Source organism: Vollenhovia emeryi, unplaced genomic scaffold (genome assembly GCF_000949405.1).
Source record: "Vollenhovia emeryi isolate VEMERY1.0 unplaced genomic scaffold, V.emery_V1.0 DF939155.1, whole genome shotgun sequence".
Classification (NCBI taxonomy): Eukaryota; Metazoa; Arthropoda; class Insecta; order Hymenoptera; family Formicidae; genus Vollenhovia; species Vollenhovia emeryi.
Window position 1 is genome coordinate 525,347 of NW_011967211.1, and position 13,315 is coordinate 538,661.

Genomic DNA, 13,315 nt, shown 5'->3' on the forward strand with positions numbered 1-13,315 from the left:
GTCGGTTGTTAGCACGTCGTAGTTATATCTTCAAAAACTGTTGCCGTGGAGGAGACGCAAACTCTCTCGTTACGATTGCAATGCTAAAGGTAGCCCTCATCACACGTGAAAAGCACCGAAAATCCGATTTTAATGTTTCGCTCTTGTGCTGATTAAAAAAAATACCGGTTTAAACAGAGAGTATTACGACGGATGAATGGCGCAACGAACCGTTAAGTTGATAATTTTAGAGGATTACATCGTAAGCTTCATAGGAATTACGAGGAATTTGAGGGGAGTATTTTTTTATTACTGCCTTATGTACGTTCATCGTGTTCCTCTATTATAATTTGAACGGGACCGTTGCGTTCATAAACATTTATAAAGCATTCGGGCATATTAAATTCCTTGGAAGCGGACTACTGTATATAAATGTGCGGATAATGTCTAGAATTTTCCACGGCAGCGCGATGCGAGGGAAAAACCTAAGCAGTTTGGAAGCTTCGGCAAAGGGGAAAGGGAGGGGGGAGAAGCGAGGGGAAAGGGGTAATTCCATCAGCGTTTCATAAGCTTCATTGTCGGGCCATGATGTCGGATGATAAGCAGGAAGGACCGGGAAACACGTCAAGACTCACAAAATCGAACAAAGGCAGGCGAGCTGAAAGAGATAGCACGCGAAAGCGTATAGATATAAATACATGTACCTATCGGTCGGAGCTACTTTTAAGTCCACCGATAGATATCGAGACACCGTAGGACCTAATCTTACTCCTCTTCGTCATGGAAAAATTTCGCACACAGATCAAATTTAATGAAAGTTAAGTGGTAGAACTGAAGTAGAAAACTTCATCGCGTGTTATTTTAGGGGCCATTGTTAAACTATATCGGTAGATATTATATGTTGTCTCAAAGGGTTTTTCTCCGGCCCTTTCACATGTACAGTCGCAGTTTCGTCAAGGAAGGGAAAATTGAAGATAACGCGGGATAGAGGAAAATCGTGGGGCCGTGTACCGAGCGTAGTAATACGTCGGCACTCGCTGAGAGATGAAGTGGATTATGCAGACGGAGAAAGAGAACGTGAGTGTAGGAGGAAGGAGGGTATAGGTAAAAGCGAAGGAAAATTGATGGCGCGCTTTATGGGCGGAAAACCGCCGTAAAACGCGTGTATTCTTTCGGGATGGTAAAGGCAACGCGAAGGAGCCTGCGACGATGCATGTACCGCTGCTGTCGGTGACACTTAGTCTGATATTTTCACCAGGAACTTTCTTCGGGGTAATGAAGTCATTTCTCGGGTAAATGAATAACGAAATTTCATCAAGTCTCGCGAGATCAAGTAGGAGTGCAACAAATGGAAGGTTGTTTCTCGGCCTTGGTGAAACAAATACTGCATGCGCCGGTTATGCTTCTTGAAAGTAAAAACGGTAAAGATAATTAACGTGACGACAACATTACGCAAAGCATTGTTAGACTTTTAATTCAGCTACGTGTTCAGTTGAAGTTTTTGGTATGCGCATAAACATGCAAAACGCGCGTTAACGTAATAAAATGTGGTTAAACGTTTCATGTAAATTTTTGTGTAGCAATTAGATTCTTCTTGGGCATTAATTTTCTTTGTAATACGTGTACTCGTCTGCTTAGCGCAACGCTGTTAGGTTTCCATTCCGGTGCGTTGCGAAATTCTATCTTTTTGATATTCACGCAAAAGGGCACTAAGCGTTACAAAAGCGCGGAATCTTATTAATTAGTCGCAAGTTCTTTTGTCCGCGATACCATGCACTGCGTAATAACATTTTTATTAAAATACCAGCATCACCGCGACTAACATTAGGGTGATGCTTTTCATCTTCACCCAGAAATTTCATTCGTCGAGAACAATACTGTTAATTGTTCTTAGTGCTCTTTTCGCGCGAAATTACGCTATGTTTGTCAACGACATCGAAAAAGCGTTTACGCGGCGCTGCTGCTGCCATAAATTTACAATTACATTAATCCGTGCGAGGGTAATCGCTCGTTCCCTGCGCACCGTTTATTTCACTATTCAACGATTTTTCCGAGACCAAACATTCTCATTGTATACAGGGTGTTAATGAATACCTGTAACAAACTTCTAAGGAATGTAGGGGATTCAAAGTAGACCAACTTTTAAGAAGGAACTCATGTCCGGAAACGCACCGTTTACGAGCTGCAGACTGGAACTGTTGGCATTTCAGTAATAGAAATAATTTTCATAATAACTTTATTTGCTTATACATTACATTACCAGAATGTTTAGCAATGTCAAAACTGGCTACAATAAATGCTCATGGGTTTGTTGGAAGACGTACCACTCGAAATTCGTCGACAGATGTGGTGGCAACAAGACGGTGCGCCACTACACTTTTCACTCATCATCCGAGACTACATCAGCCAAGTATTTCGGGACAGATGGGTTGTAGCCATCCGTTTCGACATTGCTAAACATTCTAATAGTGTAATGTACGCAAACGAAGTTATTGTGAAAATTATTCCTTTGCTGAAAATATTCCTGAAAAAAATTCCTATTGCTGACATACCAACAGTTCCAGTCTGGAGCTCGTAAACGGTGCGTTTCCGGACGTGAGTTCCTTATTAAAAGTTGGTCTACTTTGAACCCCCTACGTGCCCTAGAAGTTTGTTGCAGGTATTCATTAAGACCCTGTATTATTAAAGAAATATTTGCTTACTAATTACTAGAAAAATCGGAGCTCTTGTAAACTACGTTTGCAATGTAATTTCAGCTTTAACCATATTTACTTTCCTACATTATTACTGCTTGCCGAATTGTAAATTGCAACTGCGTCTTATTTTATCTCTCGACCACGTATTCTAATTTTCGTCCTTCGTTTTGCAACCAACTTCACTAGAGACAAGCGAGGTCTGGCCACGAGGTTCCTGAATAATCCCGCGTCTGTGTACGCACCGTTTCACTGTGCCTTTCGAGAATTGAGGCTGAGCCGAGTCTTTGTTCCGGAGTTGATAACAATCGGTAGCGACAAAAGCTCGCTACATTCTCTCTCTTTGTCTCGGTACATCGTTACACATTGGCTTAAGACCAAACGGCCCCGTTATACCGGGGGGCAATCTTGATGCGCGATGCGCTCTCGAAGTCGGTCCTTAAGCCTCCTCCGGCGATAATGACCTCACTCACGATTTTCATTGTCGTGCCTTATCCCGGGAGAAGCTAGCTCGAGGCTAGGATCACTTCGATAAGAGTCAAACTATATAAAAAGTACGTCACTGTCGTAAAAGTATATATTATAAGTTGCTAATAATAACGGCGCTTCTTATAAAGTTGGCGAGGTTGAAAGACGCGTTCAATGCAACCGGTGCACCAATGGTCAAGCACAGTGATGGACAGAATGATTGCAACACTTATTTTTTTATGAGTTTAAGAACGCGCATTTAGATTCAGGTTCACACTCCGAAACATTTTCTCCGAGGAAAGTTTCGCTCGAAAAAGTAGATCGAAAACGCTCAAAATGATTTCGGAACGGCCATGGAGTAAAATACTTGGAACGTAATCCTGAATCTAAAGGTACATTCCTAAACTCACTAAAAAAAAGTGTTGCAACCGTTCTGTCCATCACTGTGCACTAGACATCACTGATGCCTTCCCACATGAATTTAAGGCGTACACAGAACACACACACATTTTCCATGGATGCGCAAAATGTATAAATGTGTTGATATACGCACAAATTCATATGGGAGGGCATCGGTGATGTCTAGTGTACATTGTTCGCGCGATGTCGATGCTCATTTAATGGAATTGAAATAATTGCGGCTCGGCCACAACGGTCTCGGCGAAATGAGAAATTCCGGCAAGTTTAATGAAAGTATTTAACAGGCAAAATTGCTGTCGTGTCCCCGGCACAACGTCGCTTGCATCCGCGGGCACGACATGCACTCCGAGAAAATTGAAGCACGGTCGGACCAAGTCTCTTTAGATCGCCGATAACTTTCCGTCACGATACGCGATAAATCCGTCTAACTTTTCTCATAATATTTTTTTAAATGTTTAACACGTTTGGCACCGCGGGCATCGCCAAACAACGTTTCTCACGCGCTGTCGCGGGTTAATGAAGTTTCAAGAGCGAGCCAATTACTGATTAACTGCCCGCAGCGGTGCCGATTGCGTATATAAAAGTTTTTTAACTACGTTCGTACAATGGTGGCTCTGGGAATCGCCGTTGCGCGAACAGTTGACTCTCCCAGGCTTTTTTTCCTCGCCCGATATTTCCTCGTCGCTTCATAAAGACGCATTAGAGGCGAAATTAAAACCCACCGCGGAGCGCGCTTTCGTTAGTCGCTCGTTTCGCGTTGTTCTCAATTTGTATTAGCCGGCCGCTTTAGTGAACGGAAAATTTTATTATATAATACTTTAATAGTTAAACCTCGCTGTCAGAGTCACAAGTCGAATCAAATCGTTACTTTTTATCGAATAATTTGCAGTTACGATAATGAGATGGGGCGAGATCAGGTACCGCTTCGTTTCTTTCACGGAGATGCTTTTTTTGCCATACATTTTACCGATAAAATGTACGGTAAATTTTCAAGAAACTCTCATAAAGTTCTTCAAAATGCCACGTTGTCACACAATTACATGATTTTCAGGATAAATTTTCAGAGAAAATTCTCTCCGCGTACACCGCTAAAACCGAAGTTGAGTGGATACACGTCGACGCAGAATAATTTCGTAAGATAGATATTTATAAATTCTAACGACACCCTTTCTTCGCGGAATCGTTGCTTTTTTTGTAGCAGCGGCAATAATTAATACACCGTCCTGGGAAAAGTGGCTGCTCCCTTTCGAACGCTATTTCAAGCACTGTAGTGATCGTAAAATTTACAAGACTGGACCTGGTTCTAAAGTGACTGACTCGGCAATTTAAATATCCCTTATCTCGTTCATCGCCCGCCCCAGCTGTTGTCTCACCGATTATTTCGTAACGGACTCACTATTAGCAAATACACCTTCTTTCTCTCGAGGATATTTTTACGCCGGTAATAAGAAGACGGCAATGGCAAAGAATTACAGGCAAGGAATTATAGCGGTGTGGTGGCAATTTCGAAAGTTGCACGTTCATAAATATCGAGAGCGGCGGAACACTTCTCCCGGTTCCAGCCATCACCTTTCTTAATTCATCGCCGTGGCTCCCATCGAAAATCGATCGTTCCATATGAGACATGCAAACTACGCGGCGGTATTTGAGCTCCTTCCCAACTGTTTATTGCTTCTGCTCGTGGAATGTGAAAACGTCACGATTAAATTTCCCGAATGTGACTTCTGTATGAGTTACGTGGCGCGTTTCCTGAACGCGGGTGCGCGATGCGAATACAGCTCGAGCAACGCTCCTTTAATCTTAATCGATATAAGTTGTAGAAATATTATTTTCATATGGCACCGATTATCATGAACGATAAAACAACCCACCCTAGGCTATTCTTGCCGGAGCTCGAAAGAATTGCGGAATCTTTTCCAATATCTTCACTTCTGATAATTTCACCTTCTCGCATAAATCTGGTCATAACTGTCGCACACAAAAGATATCTTTCGTTCCTTAAGAATAGTCAATGTTCTTTTATCAATGGAATTTTTCGAACTAATGTGTCTCCATGGAATCCGAAGAGACAGCATTAAAAATCGACATTTAGGTTTTCTATGTCGGAACGCAACAATTGCTTGATCTTTCTCTCGATAAGATGCCGCTTGATCGCCGTACATTTCATCATTTCTCGAGACTTTTCGAAGGCGCGAATAACAACTTTATTTTAAAAAAAGTACAAAGGCATGCAAAGAATGCTGCGAAAGTTTTATCATACGCTGACTCACCTGTTCGTAATTTCGGATAAAATCGCGTAGTTCACGCTCCTTGTCCTCGAGGGTGCCGTAGAGCGCCTTCATCTGATTGAGAAGATCAAACTTCTCCGCTTTGAGCCGCTTCCGGTCGGCCTTCAACGCCTGGAGTGCCTCCTTCGCGTGCTGCAATTCCATTTCCAGGGCGACAAAGCGCGCCTCCTCCTCCATCGCGGCGTCCTCGGCGCCGACCTCGCCGCGCGCTGCGCCGGTCAGCAACAACCTCCTCAACCTTGCGACCTCGGCGACCAGCCGTTCGTTCTCCAGTCGTAATCTTCTGGCGCTCGCCAGCTCCGCGTGTCCGCAACCGTGAATGTTGGACAGTCTGGACGCGACCACCGGGTCGCCGATTACTGCACCGGAGAAAAAGACAAATTACTTAAAAACATGATTAGCGACTTAATTTTATTATGACTAGCATAAATTTAATTTAAATTCGGGGAGGTTCTTTTAAAAATCGAACTGACACAAAAAGTGATATATAGTTAAGTTTCGACCTCTTTATCGGGTCCTTTTCAGGTACAATCTAATGTTGAACAAATTAATTTTATGCCGAAACGGAATGAGTTTATGAGCCTGTGGCAGCAAATTCATAATGTCATATATGTCTCGGTAGTCAGTAGATTTCTAATAGCAATTTCCAAAATTTCCAAAATTTCCGAGCAGCAACCGTACGTTAGTGGATCTCGAGTAAAACTTAAGTTAAATTAAATTAAACTCTATTATTTAAATTTACAGTAGAATATAAATCTATGTATACAAAATGTGTAAAGAAATTTAAACTTAAATAAATACGAGACTATCTCACATCTTCGCGAGTAAGCGCGTCAAAACGATTTTATATTATTTTCTAGTATGACTTTGCGCGACTTGGCAATGTGGTTTAACTTATAACGTGGCTCACATTTTTTTATAAGAAACGATATATATATTGGAATGATACAGCAATCTAAAATCCATCGCATTCTCAAGCGCAAGGTACAGTTCGCCACCGAGAAAATTGAGACGCGTTCCCGCTCAGAAGGTCAGATTGGAAAAGAGAGGCGAACCGATCGATCGCCCATAATTAAATGCCGGATTTATTAACGCACCGAGTGAATTAGCTGGGGATGTGGGTCTGCTGCTCGGCGCCGGTCCAGGGGGTTCATTGTCCTCGTCGCCCCGCGCGTCGCCGTCCACCAGATCTTTATCGGCGTCTTTCTGGTCATGGTCGTTCATCTCCTTGCTGGATCGCAGGGCATCGCGGTTAGTCGATATCCGCAGTCGCTCGCCGCTGGAACGATCGCTGCTACCGCGATGCAGGAAGCCGCTCCGGTTCGCCGGTCCCCGATCCGGGCTGGCGCTGCCCGATCGAGAATCCACACTGCCCCCGGATCCGCCCAGCCGCGTCTTCTCCAAAGCCGGGGCGTACGGCCGGCGAGCTTTCTCGCTCGGACTTCGGCAGGGCGAGCCATTTCTTCGTTCTAACGACGAAAAATATATTAATACAACATTTCTTCGACTAATAGGGTACATTAAAACTTCTAGATAGGATCAAACAACCAACGAGACTGCCATAGGTCCAAAGCAGGATGCAGGTAGCTCAATAATTCACATTTTATTTAGAAATCTCTTGAAGTTCCCAGCAATAGATAACAATAATCAAGCTTTTTAGTCGACATTAACGTGGACTTCCCTTCTCTCTACATGCCTCAGTGGTCGAACTGGTGAGACGCCCGCCTCGAGAGAAGGGAAGTCCAGGTTCAAACCCTGGCTGAGGTAATATTTTTCGCAATAAATTTTCTGTATTAAAACACTAGCCGGTTAATGTCGACTAAAAAACTGGATTATTCAAATCTTATTATTATGTCAATTCGTATACCGCTTTTCCATCTGTCTTGTTGTCGAGTTGGGACGCCCGTCACGGATCGAGGGGGGTCCCAGGTTCGAATCCTGGCTGAGGTAATATTTTTTCGCAATAATACCTCTTTACAGTGCGGAGAAGCAGACATGGTATTGAATACAAATTATTAGAAATCGTTCATCGATTAATACGTAAATTCGCCGACGACAATATTCCATCTAACGAAACTGTGTTATGTCAGAAAAGAAACCGGCGCGCAAGATGGAAAAACGGTACATGAATTCACATACTAATAAGATTTTAATTATTAAGCTACCTACATCCTGCTTTGGAAAGCTCAAATATCCATAAATATTTCTGCATTAAAGTTAATATTCAATGTTTTTCATAACAGGGAGGAGCTTCTACTTTTAAAATGAATTGACAATTTCTTTCAATTATAACAATTGTATTAGCTGCAGGAAATTCGATCAATTTGGGATTTATCCAATTAGAACTCATCCTCATCCATTGGAACATATCAAATTTATCCCAATAATGCCATATCGCAATCATTTGAATCAGCGTCGCTACATTCGAGCGTGTTTTATTCAATTAGCTAGCCGATGGATTTATAGCAGCATAGACACCCTATTTGCTATCAGCGGAGTAATTTAAACCGTGAGCTAATTAAGTTTAGCGAACATCAAATTTAACGCGGCGTAATTTAATTGCGCCTATTTAAAAGCCGCGTCGTTCGCTCTTCAATGATGCAGCGCGACTCTCGATGGACACTCGATTCTCGTACGAAATGCGAGCAGAGAACGATCGCCGAGGACTCGAATGCGGGGTGAGTTAGGACGAGGAGAGAAGCAGCAGCGGACGGCGAACGACTTATATTGGCGCACGGAGAAATCGCTGGAATGGAGCCAGGCCTTTATTGGAATGTGCGTTCGACCCGAGACGGATGCAGTGTGCTCGATAAGGTGGATCCGGCCGGCGATCTCGGCGATGAATACCTCGACGCGAGGCGCATGATCGATCGATCCGATACGACGGGTGCCCCGAATGCATTCGTCCCCGAATTTGCATGCATACGCTGGTCCACTCTCCCTTAAGCGGGTCTGTTGGCATCTCTCTCTCCCTCTCACTCTCCCACTCCCTCTTTCTCTCTCTCCGATAAGAGCGAAAGGCAGAGGAGAACCAGACAGCGGACGAGAATTGCATAATGTACATTCTGTATCTTTGATCTTCTGTAAATAGCTCTTGTATGAACTTGTTAACACATTCCTTGCGCGAAAATACAGTGTATATTTACCGCGTATCTCAAGTGTTTGAGATTCGTTCTTGATAGAAAATGTATTTTTGAAAATATTAACTCAGCCCTCTAAAAGTCGACCAGTGGATTCTCTCTGAAAGCAGTGAATAGTCACTGCAGTTACACGCTGAAAAAAAGGCTTGGTTATCATAATCCAAGCTTGGTCAATGTTACCTAGCTCCATGTCAATCTTGTCTCAGTATAGTAAGTCAATCTTTTTTTAATTCGATAGAGAAGAATAAGAATTATTGATTTTATTTTGATGTTGTCTTATTTTTATACTAAATGAGGTTTGAGAAATATAAATGCGCCAAGAATATCTTTGGTCTCGGTAACAGAAATCCTTTCTGAGGGTGTACCATCGAAAATCGCACTGGTATACTTACAACTGTAAATCAGTGACTGTTCACTGTTTTCAGTGAAAATCCACCGATTGACTTTTATAGAGCGCGACAAATTGTGCTTGCAATCCGTACAATCTTATTCGACGTGGGAATGCAGCGAGTGAAAAAGGACGAAAATCGCTAGTAGGAAACCACCACGTGTAAAATGATACGGACTCTTGTATTCCGCGGAATAACGACTGCAACGTTCGTAGTAAAGAACTCGACTCTTATGAGTTGCAATAAGTAGTTTAAAGGCGGCAAACCTGGCTTCAAGCCGCGGAGAAAACTATGAATCATGGCCGGCCATAAAAGTAACAGCACATAACTGTGAAATATACAGGATAACTCGCCGGGGAAGTTAAGATAAACGTGGAAATGCGAAAAACATTCGCGCCGCGCCGTCTTAAAATTTCATTCTCGCCAACTTCTTAAAAGTCTTATCCGCCGAAGCGCCCGCGCGAAGTCGATAACTTTCTGCCCAGCTTAAGCGCATTTCCGTTGCCGGGCTGTCTTTATGAAAATACTTTCGCAAAATAAACTTTCAACATTCAACCCGCGAGGCTGTTCCGAGATCTTGTTTCATTCTTTCGATGAAGGTTTTGAGCGCGAGAATATCATTTTATTTATAAAACAAACAACTTCTTACGCTACTAATCACGTTTCGAGCTGGCTGCTCGTTCTCGGTAAATTTTACGCGTTTAAATATTCCGAGTTCTAGATAGAATATACGCAATAAAGATTGATAATAAAGGGAAGTTATAGCGAATTCGGTTGCTTGCGCTAGTGCGCACTGAGCGCACACTAAAGCTTGTTTGCAATCAATTCTTATATTTAGGGATCGTCTTAAATATCTCTTGAAATATTTCTTAGCCAGTAAAATGACATGTACAGAATCCATAGAGATCATTTTTTAGTTAAATACTCTTTGAACGTGTGTTTAAGACAATGTTGGATATAAGAATAGACAAGCCTTAGTGTGCACTCGGTGCGCACTAGCCCAGGTAGCACAAGACACTCCTATGAACATCTTAAGAATATCCTTCAAGAATATTTGCAATATTCCGTAGGTTATTCTTATATATTTTATCTTATGGTCGTGGAGCCTTCGACTGGCACTACTATAAATCTTTTTCGAATGTGAATAGAATAATCTAACGAATATAGCGTGTCGGTTATGATTACAGGTTTCACTGCCTTTTGCATAAGATGAGTGTATTACACAATAAACAATGTGCGATACCTAAACTCGATGAACATAAAGAAATTATTCTGAACGAATATTCCAAAGACATTCTCGACAAATATTCTAAAATCGTTCTTCTGCGTTACGAATGTACGATTTCTAATTGTAACAATCTATATATAGAATATTCGATTGGAATATTCTGATATTAAGAATATTTGCAGTCCCGAAGAATATTCATAGAACTATGCGTGTTGTCTGGGAGTGCAAGCAACCGAATTCGCTATTAGAGAGAGCGTTTAATAATTTCGAGAAGTCGCAAAATATCAGAAAGGCAAGAATTCGCTTTGTCACAGACCTATGGGACTGGATCGCCGTTCGACGGGGCTGCTTCTATCCTTCCTGTCCACCGGGCTGGTCCGCTTCTCGATAGGACTGGCGGATTTATCGCTGGCCGAGCTCCTCTTCTCGATCGGGCTACTGCCGGCGCTAAGCCGCTTGCCGTCTTCCTGTTGCGCCTGTTGCTGAGCCTCGGCTTCCTGGCCAGGGTTCGAGTTGCCGCCGGAAACGCCGGTTGCTGCACCAGAATTGTTGTTGCTGTTAGCGCTGCCATTGCCGGCGTTGTTATTATTCAGTACGATTGGCAAGGCGCCACGAACGTCGCGTAATTCGCCCCGAAGAGTGGCGCACTCGCCTCGAGCGCGTTCCAGCTCGCCGTCCAGCCGGGCGCCGGTCGCTGCGTTCTCCTCCACCATCACGCGGAATTTTGCCTGTAAACAAGTGACACAGAAATATGAGATAAACTGGGAAACAACAATCGCGTAAAAGATAATCGCGTAGGTCCGATAATCAAAATTGTTAATTTTTAGCTACGACGGCACAGATTTGCCCATTTACAATTTTTGTGAATTTGTCGATTAGGCTGAGGCCCGTATCAGACTACGGACTGAGATTGAGATTAAATTGAAATTTGGACACCAATCAAGGTACAGTTTACTAATCTCAAGTTTAGTGAATTGTACTCTGATTGGTCCAATTTCAATATAATCTCAATCGCAACCCGTAGCCTGATACGGGCTCAACGCGTGTTAAAGTGAAAGAAATAAAGGACGTCGAGAACAAAGTCGACGAGAGGCGTGCAATATTAATAAGTCTGCTTCTTGCGACGGTTCGCTCGCACGACTCTCATTGTTCGTTCGTCACGCATTACGCAGGGGGTGCCAAAAGTCCTTAACACGCTACAGTGATATCGACTGATGTCGCTTTTCCGCTACTCAGAAGTTTTGCGAGCGCGACTTTGCGCGACATCGTCTTCGGAGTCGCGGCACGGATCACTGAAATTGCGAAACAGAGAAACACCCGGGACACGTAGGGTCGTATTTCTTTCGCAGCATCGCATTAGAAGTAACCTCGGGGATAAGTAAAATGCTATTTCTCCGGACTACGAAATCAGGACGGTAAGCAAAGGCGAGGAGAGACACGTTTATAAAATCGCACTGCTAAATTTTTGCAGATTCACTTGCGACATTTCAATGGGGACATTTTCTATCGAGGGGCTGAAAGGTTCGAGCGACACTTTTCTTGCATTTTAAGTCTCTTTTTTACACACGTCAATGTTTTGCTCGAAAAATGTCCTCTTCGAGATCTTCGTCGAGAAGAAAAGGAATTTCACAGTAACCTATTAGAGATTTTAACGCCAGATTTGAGGTTGCCAGAACATCAGTACAGGGTGTCCCAGGAGGAAAGGTCAATATTCTGAGAGGTGATAGAATCGATCATTTTAAGCAAAAATGTTCATACGAATATATGTCCCATTCTCCACTGTTTCCGAGATAGAGCTACTTGAATGTCTCGTGTACTTACTTTTTTTCTGTACACTTCACCCTTCGTCCAACCTCATAAACGTGTGCGGGAATTTACTCTTATACGTCTGTTATGCCGATAACATTGTAGAAATGTTGAAAATGCCTCGCATATTCACAAACGTCGAATATGCCGATCTGTTTACGGGTTCTGTGATGGTAGAGCTACTGTTGAAGAATACCGTCGACGCTTTCCTACCCGCAGAATTCCGAATCGTAAAGTGTTTTCCAAGGTTTTCAATACATTGCGTGAAAGTGCACCGCCTCCCAGTGTTCACGTTTTATCTGAACGAGAACGTCAACAAAATGTGCTCTGTCTCGGAAACGGTAAGGAATGGAGCGTATATTCGTATGAACGTTTTTGCTTAAAATGACCGATACCCCCTCGCCTCCCAGAATATTGACCTTGCCTCCTGGGACATCCTGTATATACCCGTTGCGATCCTCGATCATTCTCATTAAAGGATAATTTAATTTCATCCACGGTGCGCAGCCAGCTACATGCCAAACTACAGGTATTAGCCAAGTTGAAATTATAATCGTGTCGCTTGCAGAATTAAAGTGGCGTTCTCCAACGGCGATCAATAAGACTCCGCGGGTGTGTAATTCCCAGGAACGCTAATTCACGCAAACGACTAAGGAATCCTTCGCGCGAAATAATAGATGACTCCCCCGTGCTCGCGGAATGACACGTGGCTCCGTACGTTGGGATAGGTCGATGATATAATACGGCACTCGCGACTACGTATGTCGATGGTGCACCGAGCGAGAGCGACCGTGGTAACTGAACCCGGGTCAAGCGTGACTCTTAACCCGCGATCTCGAACGGAGGAGGAGCCGATAGTGCACTCGCCGCGAGTTGTTAACAACTTGACTCCGTCGTCAAGTTC

At 43.3% G+C, this 13,315-nt stretch overlaps 1 protein-coding gene across 1 annotated transcript in view; it reads right to left on the reverse strand.

Annotated features, from left to right (window-relative positions):
• The window catches only part of LOC105565068 (liprin-beta-2), a 67,473-nt gene that overhangs the window by 21,321 nt on the left and 32,837 nt on the right, over positions 1 to 13,315 (reverse strand). The window contains exons 3-5 of the mRNA XM_012017926.1: positions 10,922 to 11,333; positions 6,946 to 7,317; positions 5,831 to 6,207 (exon numbers count right to left, since the gene is read on the reverse strand). Of these exons, the coding sequence (XP_011873316.1) occupies positions 5,831 to 6,207; positions 6,946 to 7,317; positions 10,922 to 11,333 (1,161 nt within the window). The remainder of the gene's footprint in view (positions 1 to 5,830; positions 6,208 to 6,945; positions 7,318 to 10,921; positions 11,334 to 13,315) is intronic.